This window comes from Cetorhinus maximus, chromosome 8, assembly GCF_964194155.1.
Source record: "Cetorhinus maximus chromosome 8, sCetMax3.hap1.1, whole genome shotgun sequence".
NCBI classification, from domain to species: domain Eukaryota; kingdom Metazoa; phylum Chordata; class Chondrichthyes; order Lamniformes; family Cetorhinidae; genus Cetorhinus; species Cetorhinus maximus.
Genome location: NC_135886.1, coordinates 53,553,327 through 53,576,765, shown reverse-complemented (window position 1 = coordinate 53,576,765; position 23,439 = coordinate 53,553,327). Strand labels below are relative to the sequence as shown.

Genomic DNA, 23,439 nt, shown 5'->3' with positions numbered 1-23,439 from the left:
GAAGTTGATGAAATACTCAAGGTTGGTGAGGACATTTCACTTTTTGTACTGATCCTGTATATTAGAACACAGGCAGGGAGGGGAGATGGTGGACTAGCATTCCAGAGACCCAGGCTAATGCCCTGGGGATGTGGGTTCAGCTGGTGGAATTTAAATTCAATTAATAAAATATGGAATTATAAAGCCAGTCCCAGTAACCATGCCCATAAACTATCACCAATTGTTTTTACGACATCTGGTTCACTAATGTCCTTACCTGGTCTGGCCTACGTGTGACTCAAGACCCACAGCAATGTGGCTGACTCTTAACGGCCCTCTGAAATAGCCTAGCAAGGATAATTAGGGATGGGCAACAAATGCTGGCCTTGCCAGCAATGCCCACATCCCATGGAAGAATAAACTTTAAAAAATCATGACTGGCCCTCCCATCCTGCAAGTGTCACCCCTAAAGGTAGGGTTCAGGATCACCCCACCCATTGTGCAACTCCGGGAATCCCACCACAAAACAAGGACCTGGTGAAGTGTAGTGATTTGCCATTGACAGCATCAAACACTCCGAGCCAGTTAGCATGCGATTAGGGACAGACCCATTTGGAACTGGATTGAAACAGGTTCAACTCACTCCAGGAAAGAAAGGACATCAAGCAGGCTAGTTAAATGTCTGAGAAACACTGATGATATAGCCATGTGATGGGTACTTGACCCAAAAACAGAAAAAGAGGACAGCATATTAAATCATTAATCCTCAAATAATACTGGTGAATCAGAGAGGTTTGATTGCATAGAGCAGGGTTTGTATGTGAATAGGTTACTAACAAAGCAGAGCGAAACTGTGGCCATCAAATGACAAAGGTAATGGCAAAAGCTGGAGAAAGTAAATACTCCCACGATGATAACCAGCCTCCTAAACCTTCCAACACTTCCTCACTATTCCCCACATGGGGAAAAATTTGTGGGGAGATACCATACAAGCTTTGTGGGTGCAGACAGATGTGTGTGGGGTGTGTATGCAGAGGGTGAGGTATGTACACAGGGCATAATCTTGTGGGTGTAATGGGAATACACAGCACGTGGGGTGCGTACACAGAAGGCATGCAGTACGCAGGGTATGTAGAGCGTCTTTTACCCTTCTTTCTCCTCTCGATGAGCTGCTTCCTCCTGTTGAGCCACCAGCCGATCCTGGGCCTCCTGAAGCTCCTGTTGGATCTGCTCCAGCCGACTCTCCAGCTCCTGATTGGTCAGTTTGAGCATCTCGATTTCATTGATGGCCTCATCCTGTTTACTGCGCAGAGAGACAAGCTCCGCCTGTACCTGGGAGGGAGGAACACACAAAGCGACCACGTTCAATCACCAAATAACAGTAACTCCTCTCATCAAATGTATTGTAAACCACCTCTATTTATCTCCATCTCTCTCTGTCTCTAATATCTCTCTCTCAGTCTGTTTTCTCTCTCTCACATTCACACATTTCCAGCCTTTCTCTCTCTCCACCTCTCCATCAGAATCGAATTACTGACGTGTTCACGAGCTGCAGGATTCAGCATCTCATCCCCTCACCCAATTTCACACTCCAACACCCAACAGTCAGGATGGGAAATGAGGGAGAATTCGGAGAGAAATTGAGAAAAAATATTTCACCGTAATCCTCACCCTCTCTAAACACCCAAAACTCTCTTCCTTCACCGAGGTTTCCCACCCACTGTGGTTGACAGGGCCCTCAACAATGTCTGACCCATTTCCCGTGCCTCTGCCCTCACACTGTCCTCTCCCTCCCAGAACCATGATAGAGTCCCCCTTATCCTCACTTATCACCCCACCAGCCTCTGTGTTCAAAGGATCATCCTCAGCCATATCTGCCAACTCTAGAATGATGCCACCACCAAACACATCTTCCCTTCACCCCCACTGTTGGCATTCTGTAGGGACCGTTCCCTCTGGGAATCCCTGGTCCACTCCTCCATCACCCCCAACACCTCAGCCCCCTCCCACGGCACCTTCCCATGCAATCACAGAAGGTGCAACACCTGCCCCTTTACTTCTCCCCTCCTCACCGTCCAAGGGCCCAAACACTCCTTTCAGGTGAAGCAGCACTTCACTTGCACCTCCTTCAATTTAGTCTACTGCATTCGTTGCTCCCAATGCGGTCTCCTCTACATTGGAGAGACCAAACGCAGACTGGGTGACTACTTTGCGGAACACCTTCAGTCTGTCCGCAAACATGACCCAGACCTCCCTGTCACTTGACATTTCAACACACCAACCTGCTTTCATATGCCCACATGTCCGTCCTTGGCCTGCTGCAATGTTCCAGTGAAGCTCAACACAAACTGGAGGAACAGAACCTCATCTTCCAACTAGGCACTTTACAGCCTTCCGGACTGAATATTGAGTTCAACAACTTCAGGTCGTGAACTCTCTCCTCCATCCTCACACCATTTGGATCGCTCATTTTTCTCTATTCATTAAAATATTTTCTTAATCTTTATTTTTTTTCCCACTTACTTTCACTATTATTATTTTTAAAATTTATTTACATTATTATTCATTGTTTTATCCTCAGCTTTTAGGCTTTTCGATCTTTTTTCACAGCACCATCCCCTCCCCCCACCCCACCCCCAACTCAGGCCGTCTATCACTTTCCAGAGACCTTACCCTGGTCCGGCCATTATCACATTCTGCTTTCCACTCTTAATGTCACCATTAGCACCTCCTTTAGCCAGTATCACCACTACTAATAACACTTTGTCCCTTTGTTTGTGACACCTTTCACAATCTCTCCTTTGCCCCCACCTATCGCTGGCCTTCTATCCAGCTTCACCTGCTCCAGCCCCCTTAAACAGTATCAATTTCATCATTTTTACTTCTCGTTAGCTCTGAAGAAGAATCATATGGATGCAAAACATTAACTCTGTCTTTCTCTCCACAGATGCTGTCAGACCTGTTGAGTTTTCCCAGCATTTTTTGTTTTTGTTTCATATTTCCAGCATCTGCAATATTTTGCCTTTACCCAAAACTATGGTCCTCGATCAGCAAACAAATACCTGTCACAATTACCTCCTGAATACAGGGAACATTAAATAAGGAAATAATGTTTGAGCAATGGAGAAACGTTCTGTCTCCTGCGAACTTCCTCTCAGACACATGGCCCACCGAGTGACTGTGAATCAGTTTGGAAGATTTTGCCATCATTTCCCCGGCTCCCCCATCCCGATTCTCATCCACAGTTAGTGTGACTCCATCCCTGGCAGTCAGGCCCTGCCCACTGTCTGAACCCAGTGATGGTACATGAACCCTCACTGCTCTCCCTCTGGCTACTATCCATGTCCCAGAGCTCAGTCTCAGACACACATGGACTGTGACTGAATTCATCCCCTTTTCCCTGCAGTGTCCATCCCTAATTACCTGTGGATCAGCTTCATCGGAACGCCGTCCCTCACTGCCGGGAGATTGATCCCACTCTCTGTAATAAAACCAAAGAATCAAACAGACAGGGAGAGAGTGTCAGTGACAGTGACAGGGAGAAGGCTTCCTGGAGACATTTATTGAAATTTTAAAAATGCTTTCATGGGATGTGGGCTTCGCTGGCTAGGCCATCATTTATTGCCCATCCCTAAATGCCCTTGACTAGGTGGTGGTGAGCTGCCTTCTTCAACCACTGCAGTTTGTGTGCTGTAGTAACACCCAAGTTGCTGTTAGGGATAGAGTTCCAGGATTTTAACCCAGTGACAGTGAAGGAACGGTGATATATTTCCAAGTCAGGACGGGGAGTGATTGGCGGGGAACTTGCAGGTCGTGGCATTCCCATGTATCTGCTGCCCTTATCCTTCTAGATGTGGGATTGGAAGGATCATTGGTGAGTTCCTGCAGTGCATCTTGTAGATGGTACACACTGCTGCCACTGTGTGTCGGTGGTGGAAGGACTGAATGTTTGTGGATGTGGTGCCAATCAAGCGGGCTGCTTTGCTCTGGATATGTTAAACTTCTTGAGTGTTGTTGGAGCTGCCCTTATCCAGGTAAGTGGAGATTATTCCATCACACTCCTGACTTGTGCCTGGTACATAGTGGACATAATTTAGGGAGTCACGAGGTGAGTTACTTATCTTAGAATTCCTAACCTCTGACCTGCTCTTGTAGCCACCGAATTTATATGGCTAGTCCAGTTCAGTTTCTGGTCAATGGTAACCCCCAGGATGTTGATAGTAGGCGATTCAGCGATGGTAATGCCATTGAAAGTCAAGGGGCGATGGTTAGATTCTCTCTTGTTGGAGACAGTCATTGCCTGACACTTGTGTGGCGCGAATGTTACTTGCCACTTGTCAGCCCAAGCTTGGATATTGTCCGGGTCTGGCTGCATTTGGACATGGACTGCTTCAGTATCTGAGGAGTCACAAAAGGTGAACATTGTGCAACCATCAGTGAACATTCCCACTTCTGGCCTTCAGATGAAAGGAAGGTCATTGGTGAAGCAGCTGAAGATGGTTGGGCCGAGGATACTACCCTAAGGAGCTCCTGCAGTGATGACCTGGGACTGAGAAGATTGACCTCCAACAACCAGAACCAGCTTCCTTTTGTGCTAGGTATGATTCCCAACAGCAGAGGTTATTTCCTCTTGTTGGTTCTCTCGCCACCTGCTGCTGTCCCAATCTAGCAGCTATGTCCTTCAGGGCTCGAGGAACAAGGTCAGTAGTGGTGCTATCGAGATACACTTGCTGATGGGCATTAATGACCCCCATCCAGAGTATGTTCTGTGCAATTGTCACCCTCAATGATTCTTCCAATTGGTGTTCAAAATAGAGGAGGCATCTTAGAGGTGAGGGTGGTGGTTGGGTGATTGGGGGGGGTGGGGGGTTGGTGAGCTGCAGGTGGTAATCAGTCAGAGGTTTCCATGCCCATGTTTAACCTGATGCCATGGGACTTCATGCGATCCAGAGTCAATGTTCAGGACTCCCACAGCAATTTCTTCCTGACTGTATATCACTGTGTCGCCACTTCAGGTGGGTTTCTCCTTCCGGTGGGACAAGACACACCCAGGGGTGGTGATGGTGGTGTCTGGGACATTGGCTGTAAGGTATCATTCAGTGACTATGAAATGTTAGCCTGTTGTCTGATTACACTTTGACACAGCTCTTCCAATTTTGGCACAAATCCCCAGGTGATAGTAAGGAGAACTTTGCAGGGTCGGCTGGGCTGGGTGTGAATTTGTTGTTTCCAGTGCCTAGGTCGATGCTGGGTGGTGCATCTGCTTTTATTCTTTATTGGCATTTATGTCGTGGTTTTGGTATGGCTGTGTGGCTTACTAGCCCCTTTCAGAGGGGAGTTAAGAGTTAACCACATTGCTGTCCGCCTGGAGTCACATGTAGGACAAACCAAGTTAGGTCAGCAGTTGACTTAAAGATCAGCTTATCCATGATCATATTGAATGGGGGAGACTAGTCAGGAGGGGATGAATGGCCTACTCTTGCTCTGAATTCAAACGTTCTTATGCACACAGTGTGTGGGCTGTCAGATGGAAGATGAGGATTTTGTATCTGTTTTCAGTGCAGAGCAAGAGGTTCCAATACCAGTGGGATAAGAGAACCCAAAATCAATTCAATTGAAGAGCTTATTGGATGAAGCCATGAATGAATGGAATGTGTGAAGAGGCTCCATGTGTTGAATGCTCCATCACTCTTCCTGTGGAATACTGCTGAGGGAGAATTCAGGAATTCAACCTCCAATTCACAACTTGCTATAGTTTGTGCTCCATGGTGTTGTGGGTGAGAGAGATTGGAGGACAAAGCAGTTAATAATGTGTGTCCTGGGAAAGGAGCTGGAAATGCGTGTGTGACATCGGATTGGAGGATACAGGGATGGAGAATGACTGAGATGATCAAATGCCCCATGGGACACAACACCTCCTGGGGATCTCTTACCCTTCTTTCTCCTCTCGGTGAGCTGCTTCCTCCTGTTGAGCCACCAGCCGATCCTGGGCCTCCTGAAGCTCCTGTTGGATCTGCTCCAGCCGACTCTCCAGCTGCTGATTGATCAGTTTGAGCATCTCGATCTCAGTGATGGCCTCGTCCTGTTTACTGCGCAGAGACACAAGCTCCGCCTGTACCTAGGAGGGAGGAACACACAAAGCGACCGCTTTCAATAATCAATGAAAAGGAAATGTTCAAAAAAGTGCATTGTAAACCACCTTTCTCAAACTCTCACCCAGCTCAGTCTCTATCTCTGTGTCTCTTTCTCCTCCCTCCTGCTCTTTCCATCTCTCACATCAAACTAACATTCATCGGAACCTTTCTCTCTCTCTCTGTTTTCTTCCGTCTCTTTTAATCACCCCGCCCTCCCCATCAGTCTCCAATATCAAAAGTGCTGCCATTCTGCAGAACCCAGTAGGTTACTTCCCCACCCAATTTCCAAACCGACCCCACTACCCAGAATCTAATAAGGAAAATTGGGAAACTGAAGGTCATTATCCAAGTATCACCCATTCTGTCCAATGGTTTCCCCAATTTTTTTTTTTGGCGTGGCCGACACAGGGTAAGACATAAACCAGGCGACAGTCCATCTCTGATCCACAGGGGATTCGAGTCTGGCCGGGACCCTTTGTTCTTCTGGTTTATGAAGAGATCCGAGTATCTCTGTGGAGAGCGGCAGCAATGGTTGAACCACTTGCTGCAGGACTGAGGCCTTCCTGCTGCACTAACAGTGGAGAAGCCTGGTTCCTAGGCCCAGCTACCTCTTTGATTGTCTCTGCTGCTCCATCTCTTGCTGAAGTTGCTTCTGTTTCCTCATGGACTCCATCTCCATCATCGCCTGTCGACATGGTCACATCCTGACCTTCAACCATCAGGTGAGAGAGCCCAGGATCTTCTCCCAGGGGGGCTGCTTTGCCCGAGGTCTTGTGTGTCACACGGCGTCGGATAGAGCGAGTTCTCTGAAGTCTGTGGAGCAGGAGCGACAGAGGGAGAAGAGCATTAATTTGTGTTCAAAAGGAGTGACTGTAATAGAGCAATTGCTGTTGGTATTAAGTGCAGTAACTGGGAGGGAGGGAGGGAAGAGTGCCTCAGCGAGATAGTAAACTTTGAATTTTCGGAAAGATGTGGAGCAAACAAGAGAATAGAGAGAAAGATTGACTAGGCTGTTTATTCCGAAAGATACACAGAATGACTTGGAAAAATGGGGCAGTTTTATTCAGAACCGAGCAGATTCAGGGTGATTTGATAGAAAGGTGTTATAGAGCTGATCTTCACACAACTTTTCTTCATGGAAACATTTAGCTTCATTTACAAGACAGCAGCAGCAGCTACACATGTGCATCAAACTCCACAATTAAAGACAAACTCTTTCCTAGAGGTTCCCCACGCTGCAAACACATTGGTTTATAAAGATCATGTGATCTTACAACACAGGATTATTCTTAAAGCTACAGTCCTATGTTTATCAAAACTATAATTTCTACATTCCTCCCACTTTAACTTTTCTGCACATTTTGTATTAACAAGGATATTTATCTCGTGACATTACAATATTTACACAGGTCATGAAATTACAAGTTCAGTCTTTCAGGTGGTTTCCTGATCCATGTGGAATGTCACAGTTCCAAAACTTCCGATTCTTTTGTAGGAAACACATTCTCTGGAACCACATTAACATCAAGTACCTCATTAGGCACAGGCAGTTCAGTGTCTTCCACTCCGACAGTGACATTGGGCGTGTCTGTCCTTGGTTGAGCAGCTTCAACAGGAACCACAGGTTCAGCAATTGTTACAGGTGGAACATCATTTTGTTGGGGTATCTCCCTTCTTCTTAAATGATCCACATGCTTACAGGTGATCCGGCCCTGCACTTCCATGTGCTACGACAATGGTCCGTTCACAGAGCTTACTTTACCAGGTAACCACTTTGGTCACCCCCTGAAATTCTTTATATATACTGCTTCTCCAATAGGAAATTGTCGCTCATGACTGTGCAAATCGTGAGTCACTTTTTGGTTCTCTTGACTTTTCTCCACCTTCCCCTCCAAATTGGGAAGCGTTAGGCTTAGTCTTGTACTAAGAGGGAGCCTCATCAATAACTCTGCAGGCGTTGCTCCTGTTGTAGTGTGGGGGTGGTGGGTGGGGTTGTTCTGCAGTGAAATAGGAAACGAGCAAGTGTGGTCTCCAACAAATCACCTCTTAACTTTTTCATTCCCACCTTAAAAGTTTGTACTGCTCTTTCTGCCAGTCCGCTTGACGGATGGTACGATGAAGTCTGCACATGGTTAATACCCTTTAGGCTGACAAATCATTTGAACTCAGTGCTCGTAAATGCAGTACCATTATCTGAGACGATTACCTCTAGCAATACGTTGCTGGTGAAGCTCTAGCATAGCTTTTCTATAGTAGTGCCGGACGTTGGAGACTTTACCTCAGAAACATTATTTCCACGTTGATAATAGTTATTTTTCAATTTAGTTGCTAAGCGGTTTCCTCTTATTTTTCAATTAGTGGGGGCTGTTTCCCACTTTGCAGCACAGTCCAGGCTTTTCCTACCACTTTCGGCTGACTGTTCCCGCCCAACTAGGAGAATGGCACCACTTTGTGCCCCTTGAATTGCTTGTGAATCCCTTACAGCGCTTTCCATCGCTAGCACCATTTCTAATGCTTTCTCAAAATCAAGATTCACTTCAGTCAGCAATCTTAGCTGAATAGTGTCTTCCTGCACACCACACACCAAACAATCTCTGAGCATGTCATTCAGGGTTTCACCGAAATCACAATATTCCGTTAGTTGTTTTAATTTCACCACGTAGGTAGCAATTTTCTCCCCTGGGGCTCTAATCCATGAATTGAACCTGAAACTCTGCAGTGTGACTGAGGGCTTGGGTTGAAAATGTCCCTGAACGAGGTCTACGAATTCACTGAAGTACTTTAAATCTGGGGCACTGGGGGCCATCAAGCTTCAAATTAAACTGTAGGTCTTGCTCCCCGAAAGAGAATAGCTCTCCCCTTTTCCACCTCTGTGATATTGTTTGCTTGAAAGAAGAATGCTAAACATTCTATATATTGAGACCAATTGTCTGTGGCTGGCTCAAAGGGATCAATTATGCCAAACTGATACATCTCAGATGAGTATATCTTTTCTTTTTAACTACTGTAGAAACAATCGCTGGGCGAGGTACAGCACCAGATCAGATTTATCCTCGTTGCCAGTTTGTTAGAGTTGACCTTCAGACACTTTTTCTTGGTGGAAACATTTAACTCTATTTACAAAACAGGAGCAGCAACTACACGTTTGCATCAAACTCTATAACTAAAAACGAACTCTCTCCTAGAGGTTCCCCGCACTGTTAATACATTGCTTAACACAGATCATGTGATCTTACACCACAGGACTATTCTTAAAGCTATAGTCCTACATTTCCCAAAATTATAATTACTACAAAAGGTGTTGAATGTTCTGAAAGGATGGAAGAGATAGATAGCAACAGAGGGTAAAGGGATATGTGATTGGTCCTGGAACATGGGATTGAGGTCACAGCTCAAGTCAAGTAAAAACTTGATCACAGACTGGATGGGTCTAACAGCCTCATTTATGCATTGTAATTCCTGTTGCAATTCTGTGCGTTCGACAATATAAATGGAAATAGAGCAATCACAGGGTTGGGCCACTCAACGGAAGAAGGAGTTTAATGTTGACCAAAAATGGAGCATGATCCAGAAATTGTCAGAATGGTTCATTGAGGGTGGAGAGGAGGAATCGAAATGAGCTGAGATCAAGAACATAGACTCAGGGAAACAAATAGTAAAGGGCAATGAATCTGACAGTCAGGGCGCTTAACAGGTATTGGGTGTAAAAAGAGTGAATTCGATATCAGCCTTGGGGATAAGTCAGTGGGGGAATGATAAAAGGGCCAAGGTTTACAGTTTAAGAGTGGCAGACCTCGAAAGAATAAGATATTCAGAATCCACAATAAACTGGGGGGGGGTGTAAATGGGGAAATCCACAGACAAACATTGGGGAGTATTTAAAGAGCTCTTTCCAGAATAGAAAACCAGACTATACCCAACGTTAAAACCCCACTTGTGCAGTTCACCATCCCTGGTCAACAATCAAGGTAAGAGACAGGATTAAGCTAAAAGAAAACACAAACACAGGCACAAGGAAACTGCAAATCCAGCAAACTGAGAGAGCCAGACTGGGATCGAGTGAATAATAAGAGGGACAGGAAAGGAAAAGAGAAAGAAACTATCCAGGAAGATCCAAACTAACAGGAAACTTTTTCAGATTATATTAAAAGAAAGAGAGTGGTGAGGATGGGAATGCGGGTCCATTATAGACAGATACAAGTGAGACTATGATGAGCAATAAGGAAATGGTTGATTTGTAAGATCAGGATTTTGTATCTGTTTTCAGTGCAGAGCAAGAAGTTCCAATACCAGTGGGAGAAGGGAACCCAAAATCAATTCAGCTGAAGAGCTTATTGGATGAAGCCATGAATGAATGGAATGTGTGAAGAGGCTCCATGTGTTGAATGCTCCATCACTCTTCCTGTGGAATACTGCTGGGAGAGAATTCAGGGATTCAACCTCCAATTCACAACTTGCTGTAGTTTGTGCTCCATGGTGTTGTGGGTGAGAGAGATTGGAGGACAAAGCAGTAAATAATGTGTGTTCTGGGAAAGGAGCTGGAAATGTGTGTGTGACATCAGATTGGAGGATACAGGGATGGAGAATGACTGAGATGATCAAATGCCCCATGGGACACAACACTTCATGGGGATATCTTACCCTTCTTGCTCCTCCTGGTGAGCTGCTTCCTCCTGTTGAGCCTCCAGCCGATCCTGGGCCTCCTGAAGCTCCTGTTGGATCTGCTCCAGCCGACTCTCAAGCTGCTGATTGGTCAGTTTGAGCATCTCGATCTCAGTGATGGCCTCGTCCTGTTTACTGCGCAGAGAGACAAGCTCCGCCTGTACCTGGGAGGGAGGAACACACAAAGCGACCACGTTTAATCACCAGTAAATCTTCTCATCAAATGTACTCTAAACCACCTCTATTGATCTCCATCTCTCTCTGTCTCTAACATCTCTTTCTCAGTCTGTTTTCGCTCTCTCACATTCACACATTTCCATCCTTTCTCTCTCTCCACCTCTCCATCAGAATCGAATCACTGACGTGTTCACGAGCTGCAGGATTCAGCATCACATCCCCTCACCCAATTTCATACCCCAACCCCCAACAGTCAGGATTGGAAATGAGGGAGAATTCAGAGAGAAATTGATTTCACCCCAATCCTCACCCACTGAAAATACATTAAAAGGTGTCCACAGACAGTAATTGATAATCTGTACTAATTAACTCCTGAATACAGTTAACATTAAGCAAGAGGATACTGTATTCACATATTACCCACAGAAATATGGCTTTCTCTATAAACTTAATTCACTACTTGTTTGTAACTAAATCAAGGGAAATAGCTCACATAGAAGTAGGTAAATTTAAAATTCACATTTAATTCACATTCTGTGTCTATCTCTGGATATATGAAGTTGATATTGAAATTGTTCCCGTTTAAGACGAAACAGAGTTCTGTCTCCTACGGACTTCCTCTCAGACACATCGCCCACCGAGTGACTGTGAATCAGTTTGGAAGATTCTGCCATCATTTCCCCGGCTCCCCCATCCCGATTCTCATCCACAGTTAGTGTGACTCCATCCTTGGCAGTCAGGCCCTGCCCACTGTCTGAACCCAGTGATGGTACATGAACCCTCACTGCTCTCCCTCTGGCTACTATCCATGTCCCAGATCTCACCCTCAGATGCACACGGACAGTGACTGAATCACCCCCCTTTTCCCTGCTGTTTCCATCCCTCATTACCTGTGGATCAGCTTCATCGGAACGCCGTCCCTCACTGCCGGGAGATTGATCCCGCTCTCTGTAATAAAACCAAAGAATCAGACAGACAGGGGGAGAGTGTCAGTGATTAATCTCCAATAACCACAACCATCGTCCTTTGTGCTAGGTATGACTCCAACTGACTCCAACGGTGAGTTTTCCAGCTATTTCCCAATGACTCCAGTTTTGCTTGGGCTCCTTGATGTCACACCCAGTCAATTGCTGCCTTGATGTCAAGGGCAGTCACTCTCACATCACCTTGGGAGTTCAGCTCATTTGTCCATGTTTGAACCAAGGCTGTAATGAAGTCAGGAGCTGTGTGGCCCTGGTAGAACCCAAACTGGGTGTCAGTGAGCAGGCGATGGCTAAGCAAGTGCCACTTGATAGCACTGTTGATGACCCCTCCCATCACTTTCCTGGTGATCAACAGTAGACGAATGGGGCGGTAATTGGTTGGGTTAGATTTGTCCTGCTTTTTGTGGACAGGACATACCTGGGCAATTTTCCACATAGCTGGGTAGATGCCAGTGTTGTAGCCGTACTGGAACATCTTGGCTAGGGGCGTGGCAAGTTCTGGAGCACAAGTCTTCAGTACTATTGCCGGAATATTGTCAGGGCTCATAGCCTTTGCAATATCCAGTGCCTTCAGCCGTTTCTTGATATCACGTGGAGTGAATTGAATTGCCTGAAGACTGGCATCTGTGATGCTGCGGACCTCCGGAGGAGGCCGAGATGGATCATCCACTCGGCACTTCTGACTGAAGATTGTTGCGAATGCTTCAGCCTGATCTTTTGCACTAATGTGCTGGGCTCCTCCATCATTGAGGATGGGGATATTTGTGGAGACTCCTCCTCCTCCTCCAGTGAGTTGTTTAATTGTCCACCAGCATTCACGACTGGATGTGACAGGATTGCAGAGTTTAGATCTGATCCATTGTAGTGTAATTGCTTAGCTCTGTCTATCATTTGCTGTTTCTGTTGTTTGGCACGTAAGTAGTCCTGTGTTGCAGATTCACCAGATCATATTTAGGTATGCCCTCCTGCACTCTTCATTGAACCAGTGTTGCCCCTCTGGCTTGATGGTAACGGTAGAATGGGGGATATGCTGGGCCATGAGATTACAGATTGTGTGCGAGTACAATTCTGCTGTTGCTGATGGCCCACAGCGCCTCATAGATTCCCAGTTTTGGCTTGCGAGGTCTATTCAAAATCTATCCCATTTAGCACAGTGGTTGTGCCACACAATACAATGGAGGATATACTCAGTGTGAAGACAGGGCTTTGCCTCCACAAGGACCATGAGGTGGTCACTCATACATAGGAACATAGGACTTAGGAGCAGGAGTAGGTCATTTGGCCCTTTGAGCCTGCTTCAACATTCAGTAAGATCATGGCTGATCTGGTTGTGGTTTCAACTCCACTTTCCTGTCTCCCCTCACCATAACCCTTGACTCCCTTGAAGAGGGGTCATATGGGCTCAAAATGGTGACTCTGCTTCTCTCTCCACACATGCTGTCTGACCTATTGAGTTTTTCCATTAATTTCTGTTTTATTCCTTGACTCCCTTATCTATCAAAAATATGTCCAACTCGGCCTTGAATAAATTCAATGACCCAGCCTCCACTGCTTCCTGGGGAAGAGAATTCCACTGACTAACGACCGTCTGAGAGAAAAAAATTCTCAACTCCATCTTAAAAGGGAGACCTCTTATTTTTAAACTGTGTCCCCACGTTCTAATTTCCCCCACAAGAGGGAACATTCTCCCAGTGTCCACCCTATCAAATCCCCTCAGGATCTTATATGTTTCAATAAGACGGCCTCTCATTCTCCAAAACTCCAATGGGTAAAGGCCCAACCTGTTCAACCTTTCTTCATAAGATAAGCCCCTCATCCCAGGATTGAGTTGAGTAAACTTTCTCTGTACTGCCCTCTAACACAATTATATCTTTCTTCAAATACAGAGATCAAAACTGCGCACAGTTTTCCAGATGTGGTCTCACCAAGGCCTTGCACAATTGCAGTAAAACTTCCCTACTTTTATATTCCATTCCCCTTGCAATAAACACCAACATTCCATTTACCTTCCTAATCACTTGCTGTACCTGCATAATAACTTTTTGTGATTCATGTACCAGGTCACCCAGATCTCTCTGTACCGCAGAGTTCTGCATCTCTCTTCATTCAAATAATACGCTGCTTTTCTATTCTTCCTGTCAAACTGGACAAGTTCACATTTTCCCACATTATACTCCATCTTCCAAATTTTTGCCCACTTATTTAACCTGTCCATATCCCTTTGCAGACTCTCTACCTCCTCTTGACGACTTACTTTCCTACCTATCTCGGTATCATCAGCAAATTCAGCTACAATACATTCGGTTCCTTCAACCAAATCATTGATATAGATTGTATTGAGGCCCCAGCATGGATTCCTGTGGAACTCAACTAGTTACAACTTGCCAACTCAAAAAAGACCCAATTATCCCTACCCTCTGCTCCCTGTTAGCTGACCAATCCTCTATCAATGCTAATATGTTACCCCCTACACCTTGTGCTCTTATCTTGTGTAGATATCTTTGATGTGCATCCTATCAAATGCCTTTTGGATATCCAAGTGCATCACATCTACAGGTTCCCCTTTATCCACTTTACTTATTACTCCCTCAAAGAACGCTAGTAAATTAGTTAAAATGATTTCCCTTCCACAAAATCATGGGTGGGATTTTCCTGCTCCTCCTGTTGGCAGGATCTTCCGGTCCCACCAAAGTCAACGGAGATTTGAATGGCTCACCGCGTCTGCCGTGGGAAACCCACTGCAGCGGGCCTGGGAAATCCGGGACCACTTTGAGTCTGCCTGATCTTATTTTGTTTTTCTAAGTACCCTGCTTTAACCTTCTTAATAATGGATTCCAGCAATTTCCCTGTGACAGATGTTAAGCTAACTGGCCCATAGTTTCCTGCTTTCTGTCTCCCTCTTTTCTTGAATAAAGGTGTTACATTAGCTATTTTCCAATCTGCTGGGACGCTTTCCGAATCTCAGGAATTTTGGAAGATTATAACCAATGCATCTACTATCTCTGCAGCTACTTCTTTTAAGACCCTCGGGTTCAGGTCATCAGGCCCTGGGGCCTTGTCAGCCTTTATGTCTAATCGTTTTCCCAGCACCTTTTCTCTCGCTCCTTCCCATTCACCTCTTGATTTTCAAGTATCTTTGGGAAGTTTTCTAAGTCTCCCACAGTGAAGACAGACACAAAATATCTGTTTAACACCTCTGCCATTTCCTTGTTTTCCATTATCAATTACCTAGACTCTCTCTCTCTAAAGGATCAACATGAGTTTTGGTTACTCTTTTCCTATTTAAATACTTATAGAAACTAATACTGTCTGCTTTAATATTTCTAGCCAGCATGCTCTCATACTCTATTTTCTCCCTCTTTATTTTTTTTAGTTATTCTTTGCTGCTTTATAAAGTCTGCCCATTCTTCTGACCAACCACTAATCTTTGCAGATTGGTACAAAACTCTTTCAATTTGATACAATTCTTAACTTCCTTATTCAGCCAGGGATGATGTATCCTTCTCACTGGGATAAATCCTCAAAAGTATACCACTGCATCTCTACTGTCTTACCTTTTAACTTCGTTTCCCAATTCACTTAATTCATTTTGCCTTCCATCCCTCATAATTACCTTTATTCAGGTTTGAAGCACTAGCCTTAGACATACTTCTTCATTTCAAAATGAACTCCCACTAATACTGTCACTGACAGATGCACCTGCGACAGGTAGATTAGTGAGGATAAGGTCTTGCATGTTTTTCCCTTTTGTTGGTTCCCTCACCACCTGTTGCAGACCCAATCTAGCAGCTATGTCCTTTAGGACTCGGCCAGCTCGGTCAGTAGTGGTGTTACCGAGCCAATCTTGCTGATGTCCATTGAAGTGCCCAACCCAGAGTACATCCTTTGACTTTGCAACTATCAGTGCTTCCTCCAAGTGGTGTTCAACATGGGGGCAATTATCTGAGGGAGGGCGATGGGTGGTAATCAGGAGCAGGTCTCCTTGCCCGTGTTTGATGCCATGAGACTTCACCGGGTCCAGAGTGAATGTTGAAGATCCCGGGGCTGACTGTATACCACTGTGTCACCACTTTAGATGAGTCTTTCCTGCCGGTGGGACAGGACATACCCAGGGATGGTGATGATGGTGTCTGGCATATTTTCTGTAGAGTATGATTCGGTGAGTATGATTATGTCATACCGTTGCTTGACTAGTCTGTAAGACTGCTCTCCCAATTTTGGCACAAGCCCCCATATGTTGTTCCCCAAACTTGAATTTGGTGAATTGGGGAGTTCAAAGTGTTAATTTTATTCTTCAATTTTACTCTTAAAATCTAATCTAGCCTATAATTAGCAGTAACTGGAAAGCACTGTATAAGCAGGCTAAGTTCTTTCTTGCAGTTTAGACAGGGTAAACTCACTCTCAGCTGTAGGAGCTGAGTAGTTAATTAGCTAACTGATTGAACCTGGTTACCATTGCCCAGTTTAGTTGGCTGTAAATACTGGCCTCTTTAGTGCAGCTAAGGCAAATAGAATGCAGCTGTGGAAACTGAGTGCCGACTTGGAGTTTGGTGAGAGGGGGAGCTTGGTGAAGGGGGGTGCGGGGAAGGTATTTGTTTCCTTTTTCTAACTTTCTCACCCTGTAGGAATTGGTTCTTGCTGCACTATGGGGAAAGGAGCTGGCTGTTTGGTGAGTATCTGGTGAGTGGTTAAGGTCTATTCTATTCCTAAGGTTTAAAATAGTATACAAATTGGTAGTAAAGTTAATAAAATATATAAGACAGCCACATGAATAAGTGCACAATTTAATTAAGTAATTATTTAAAACACATTAAGGATGGCAGGACAGGTGATGTGTCAAGGCTGCAGCTTGTGGGAGGTTCTGGATAACATTGGGATCCAGGGCAAACACGTCTGTGGTAAGCGTTTGCAGCTTGAGGAACTTCTGCTCAGTCATTGAGCTGGAGGCTGAGCTGCAGAATCTGTGACACACCAGGGAGGGGGAAAGTTACCTGGATGCTTTGTACCAGGAGGCAGTCACACCACTTAGGATAGGGTCTTCTGATCTGGTCAGTGGTCAGGGACAGGAGGCTGTGACTGCGAGTGAGACAGGTAAGGGGACCCAGAGGGCAGGAGTGCAGGAGTGTGAGCCTCTGCAATTGTCCAATAGGTTTGAGGTTCTCTCAGCTTGTTTGGATGTGAGCGGGGACTGCAGGGCGGATGAGCAAACTGACCATGGCACCGTGGTACAGGAAGCCTTTCAAGTGTGGGGAATGAAAAGGAATGTAGTGGTGGTAGGGAGTATAATGAGGGGGATTGACATTGTTCTCAGCAGTAAAGAACGAGAGTCCAGAGAGCAGTTTTGCCTGCCTGGTGCCAGGGTTCGGGACATCTGCTCAGGGCTGGAGAGGAACTTGCAGTGGGAGGGGGACGATCCAGTTGTCATGGTCCATTCAGGTATCAACGACATAAGTAGAACTAGGAAAGAGGTTCTACATACAGACTTTGAGAAGCTAGGCACTAAATTGAAGAGCAGAACCTCAAAGGCTATAATCTCTGGATTATTACCTCCACCATGTCCAAAATCGAGTAGGGTACATAAATATGGAGATGAGCATGTGGCTCAAAGACTGGTGTGGGAGAAGTGGGTTTCAATTTGTGTGGCACTGGTATCAGTGCTGGGGAAAGTTGAGGCTGTACCGTTGGGATGGTTTACACCCGAACAATGCTGGGACCGGTGTTCTTGTGAACCATGTATGTGGGAAGTAAAGTAGCTGGGGAGGTGGTGGCACAGTGATATTGTCACTGGACAGGTAACCCAGACAGCCAGGTAATGTTCCGGGGACCTGGGTTTGAATCCCACCATGGCAGGTGGTGGAATTTGAATTCAATAAAAATCTGGAATTAAAAGTCTGATGATGTCCATGAACCCACTGTTGATTGTTGTAAAAACCCATCTGGTTCACTAATGTCCTTTCACCTGGCCTGGCCTGGCCTACATATGACTCGAGACTCTTAAACGCCCTCTGAAATGGCCAGGTACCGCTACAAAGTCTAAAAGGAATTCAACCAGACGGACCATCCGGCATCAACCTAGGCACCAGAAATGACAACGGCAATATCAGCCCTGTTGTTCCTGCAAAGTCCTCCTCATCCATCTGGGGGCTTGTGCCAAAATTGGGAGAGCTGTCCCATAGACAAGCCTGAAGTCATACTCAAGGAATCGTACCTTAACATAATGTCCCAGACACCACAATCACCATCCCTGGGTATGTCCTGTCCCTCTGGAAGGGCAGAGGTGAAGGCACAGTGGTATACAGTTGGGAGGGAGTTGCTGAGAGTCCTCAAAGTCGACTCCGGACCCCATGAAGTCTGATGACATCAGGCCAAACATGGGCAAGGAAACCTCCTGCTGATTACCATGTCATTACCTCAGCTGATGAATCAGTGCCCCTCCATGTTGAACATCACTTGGAGGAAGCACTGAGGGTGGCAAGGGCACAGAATGTACTCTGGGTGGGGGACTTCAATGTTCATTACTAAGACTGGCTCAGTAGCACCACTAATGACTGAGCTGGCCGAGTCCTAAAGGACACAACTGATAGATTGGGTCTGCGGCAGGTGGTGAGGAAACCAAGAAGAAGGCAAAACATACTGAACCTCATCCTCACTAACCTGCCTGTCGCAGATGCATCTGTCTATGACAGTATCAGTAGGAATGATCACCACACAGTCCTTGTGGAGACAAAGTTCCGAAGGAGGACAAAAGGTACCCTCCATCTTGTTGTGTGGCACTACCACTGTACTAAATGGAATAGATTTCAAACAGATCTAACAACTCAAGGCTGGGCATCCATGAGGCACTGTGGTCCATCAGTATCAGCAGAATTGTACTCAAATACATTCTGTAACCTTTTTTTGGATTTCCAGCATCCGCAGTTTTTTACTTTTACATTCTGTAACCTCATGTCCCAGCCTATCCCCAAATCTACCATTACCACCAAGCTAGGCGATCAATCCCAGTTCAATGAAGAGTGCAGGGGATGTCAACCTGGTGAAGCTACAACACAGGACAACTTGCATGCCAAACAGCATAAGCAGCATGTGCTAGACAGAGCAAAGTGATCCCACAACCAATGAATCAGATCAAAGCTCTGCATTCCTGCCACATCCAATCGTGAATGCTGGTGGCCAATTAAACAACTCACTGAAGGAAGAGGCTCCACAAATATCCTTATCCTCAATGATGAAGGAGCCCAACACACCAGTGCCAAAGATAAGGCTGAAGTATCTGCTGCAATCTTCAGCTAGAAGTGCCGAATGGATGATCCATCTCGGCCTCCTCTGGAAGCCCCCAACATCGCTGATGACAGTCTTCAGCCAATTTAATGCACTCCATGTGATATCAAGAAACGGCTGAAGGCTATGGGTCCTGTCAATGTTCCAGCAACAGACTTATGCTCCAGAACTTGCCGCACCACTAGCCAAGCCGTCCCAGTGTAGCTACAATACTGGCATTGCCCGACAATGTGGAAAATTGCCCAGGTATGTCCTGTACACGCAAAGCAGGACAAATCCAACCTGGCCAATTACCGCCCCATCAGCCTACTCTCGATCATCAGTAAAGTGATGGGAGGAGTCATTAACAGTGCTATCAAGTGGCACTTACTTAGCAATAATCTGCTCACTGATGCTCAGTTTGGGTTCTGCCAGAGCCACTCAGCTCCTGACTTCGTTACAACCTTGGTTCAAACATGGACAAAAGAGCAGACCTTCTGAGGTAAGGTGAGAGTGACTGCCCTTGACACCAAGGCAGCATTTGATCGAGTGTGGCATCAAGGATCCCTATCAAAACTGGAGTCAATGAGAATCAGGGGGAAAACTCTGTCCTGGTTGGAGTCATGCCTAGCACAAAGGAAGATGGTTGTGGCTGTTGGAGGTCAATCATCTCAGTTCCAGGACATCACTGCAGGAGTTCCTCAGATAATATCCTCAGCCCAGCCATTTTCAGTTGCTTCATCAATAACCTTCTTTCCATCATAAGTGGAGATGTTCACTGATGATTGCACAAAGTTCAGCACCATTTGTGACTCTTCAGGTGCTGAAGCAGTCCATATCCAAATGGAGCAAGACCTGGACAATGTCCACGCTTGGGCTGGCAAGTGGCAAGTAACATTCGTGCCACACAAGTGCCAGGCAATGCCCATCTCCAACAAGAGAGAATCCAACCATTGCCCCTTCACATTCAATGGCATAACCATTACTGAATCCCCCACTATCAAAATCCTGGGGGTTACCGTCAACAACAAACTGAACTGGATTAGCCATATAAACATTATGGCTACAAGAGCAGGTCAGAGGCTGGGAATCCTTCAGTGAGTAACTCATCTCCTGGCTCCCCAAAACTTGTCCACCATCTACAAGGACAAGTCAGAGTGTGATGGAATACTCTCCACTTGCCTGGATGAGTGCAGCTCCAACAACACTCAATACCATTCAGGACAAAGCAGTCCATTTGATTGGCACCACATCCACAAACATTCACTCCCTTCATCATCGACGCACAGAGTATTACTTAAAAGGAGAACGGCTATAGAATTCCAAGGTGCAGAGGGCTCAACGTGTTCTAGTACATGAGTCACAAAAAGATCATTTGCAGGTACAGCAAGTAATTAAGAAGGCTAATGGAATGCTATCCTTTGTTATGAGAGGAATTGAACATAAAAATAAGGATGTTATGCTTCAGATATACAGGGCATTGCTGAGACCGCATTTCGAATACTGTGTGTATTTTTGGTCTCCTTATTTAAGGAAGGATGTAAATGCATTGGCAGTGGTTCAGAGGAGGTTTACTAGATTGATACCTGGAATGAGTGGGTTGTCTTATGAGGAAAGGTTAGACAGACTGGGCTTGTTTCCACTGGAGTTCAGAAGAGTGAGGGGTGATTTGATTGAAGTACATAAGATCCTGAACGGTATTGACAAGGTGGATGTGGAAAGGATGTTTCCTCTTATGGGTGAGTCCAGAACTAGGGGGCACTGTTTTAAAATTAGGGATTGCCCATTTAGGACAGGGATAAGGAGAATTTTTTTTCTCTCAGAAGGTTGTGCGACTTTGGAACTCTCTGCCTCAGCAGGCAGTGGGAGTGGGGCCATTGAATATTTTTAAGGCAGAGGTAGATAGATTCTTGTTAGGCAAGGGTTAATCAATGGTTATTGGGGGTAGATGGGGATGTAGAATGTGAAACACAAACCAATCAGCCATGATCTTATTGAATGGCGGAGCAGGCTCGAGGGGCCAAATGGTCTACTCCTGTTCCTATTTTGTATGTTTATATGTTCGTATATTAGTAAGAAAGAATTTACAGGGTCAACTTGGCTGGGTCGTTTCCTGTATTTAGGTCAATGCTGGGTGGTCCATCCAGTTTTATCCTTTTTGACTTTTCTGAAGTGCTTTGGTACAACTGAGTGGCTTGGTAGACCCTTTCAGAGGGAAGTTAAGAGTTAACCACATTGCTGTGGGTCTGGAATCACACATAGGCCAGCCCAAGTCAGGATGGCAGATTTCCTTCTCTAAGCGATATTAGAGAACCAGATGTGTTATTATGACAATCAATGATAGTTTCACCATTACTGGGACTAGCTAAAGTAGACATGTCTTGCTACAGCTGTAGAGAGCAAAGGTGAGACCGCACCTCGAATAATGCATGCAGTGTTGGTTTCTGTAATTAAGGAGAGTTATACCTCCATCGGAGGCAGTTCAGGGAAGGTCGACTATTCCTGGGCTGAAGGGGTTGTCTAAAAGGGAAGGTTGAGAGGTTGGCCCTATACTCATTGGAGCTGAGAAGAGAGGTGATCGTATTGAAGCATATAAGGTTCTGAGGGACCTCGACAAGGTAGATGATGAGACAATGGTTCCGCTCATGGGGAAATCTAGAACTAAGGGTCATGGTTTCAGAATAAGGTGTCATCTATTTAAGGAGACGAGGGGGAATTTTATCTCTCAGATGGTGGTGAATCATTAGAATTCTCTACACTACAGAGCAGTGGAAGCTGGGTCACTGAACATATTCAAGGCCGGGTTAAATTTTTGAATTATTGAGGAATCAAAGGTTATGAGGATCAGGGCAGCAACTGGAGTTGAATTGAAGATCAGCACATCTATGATATTGAATGGGGGAGGGCAGTCAGGAGGGGCCGAATGACCTACTCCTGCTCTCAATTCGAATGTTCTTATGCACACAGTGTGTGGGCTGTCAGATGTAAGATGAGGATTCTGTATCTGTTTTCAGTGCAGAGGAAGAGGTTCCAATACCAGTGGGAGAAGGAAACCCAAAATCAATTCAATTGAAGAACTTATTGGATGAAGCCATGAATGAATGGAATGTGTAAAGAGGCTCCATGTGTTGAATGCTCCATCACTCTTCCTGTGGAATACTACTGGGAGAGAATGCAAGAATTCAACCTCCAATTCATAACTTGCTGTAGTTTGTGCTCCATGCTGTTGTGGGTGAGAGAGATTGGAGGACAAAGCAGTTAATAATGTGTGTCCTGGGAAAGGAGCTGGAAATGTGTGTGTGCCATCGGATTGGAGGATACAGGGATGGAGAATGACTGAGATGATCAAATGCCCCATGGGACACAACACCTCCTGGGGATCTCTTACCCTTCTTTCTCCTCTCGGTGAGCTGCTTCCTCCTGTTGAGCCACCAGCCGATCCTGGGCCTCCTGAAGCTCCTGTTGGATCTGCTCCAGCCGACTCTCCAGCTGCTGATTGGTCAGTTTGAGCATCTCGATCTCAGTGATGGCCTCGTCCTGTTTACTGCGCAGAGAGACAAGCTCCGCCTGTACCTAGGAGGGAGGAACACACAAAGAGACCACGTTCAATCACCTGTAAACCTTCTCATCAAATGTACTCTAAACCACCTCTATTTAACCGGGCTGAATATTGAATTCAACAAATTTAGATCTTAAACTCACCCTCCCCCCGCACCCCCTTTTTTTCAATAATTTATATAGATTCTTCTTTTCCCACCTATTTCCATTATTTTTAAATCTAAAACTAAAACTTTCTTAGTCTTTCCACCCCACCCCAACTAGAGCTGTACCTTGAGTATCCTGTCTTCCATTCTTAATTAGCACCTTTCTTAGACAAATATCACCACCTTCAACACCTCCTTGATCCTTTTGTCTGTGACATCTTTTGATTATCTGCTCCTATCACTGCTTGCTTATCTCCACAATCACCCCACCCTCAACTTCTCTCTCCCCCGGCCCCCCACCTTAGACCAGCTTATATTTCACCTCTCTCCTAACTATACTCAGTTCTGCTGAAGGGTGATGAAGACTCGAAACGTTAACTGATTTCTTCTCCACCGATGCTGCCAGACCTGCTGAGTTTTTCCAGGTAATTCTGTTTTTGTTTTGGATTTCCAGCATCCGCAGTAGCTTTTAGCTTTTTGTCTTTATCTCTATTTATCTCCATCTCTCTCTGTCTCTAACATCTCTCTCTCAGTCTGTTTTCC

General features: G+C 45.5%; 1 protein-coding gene across 1 annotated transcript in view; it reads right to left on the bottom strand.

Moving 5' to 3' along the window:
• LOC144683644 (uncharacterized) overlaps window positions 1-23,439 on the bottom strand; it is a 220,578-nt gene that overhangs the window by 35,418 nt on the left and 161,721 nt on the right. Inside the window, exons 40-44 of the mRNA XM_078546887.1 lie at window positions 22,581-22,765; window positions 11,843-11,900; window positions 10,755-10,939; window positions 6,722-6,926; window positions 5,913-6,097 (exon numbers count right to left, since the gene is read on the bottom strand). Coding sequence (XP_078403013.1) covers window positions 5,913-6,097; window positions 6,722-6,926; window positions 10,755-10,939; window positions 11,843-11,900; window positions 22,581-22,765 — 818 coding nt within the window. The remainder of the gene's footprint in view (window positions 1-5,912; window positions 6,098-6,721; window positions 6,927-10,754; window positions 10,940-11,842; window positions 11,901-22,580; window positions 22,766-23,439) is intronic.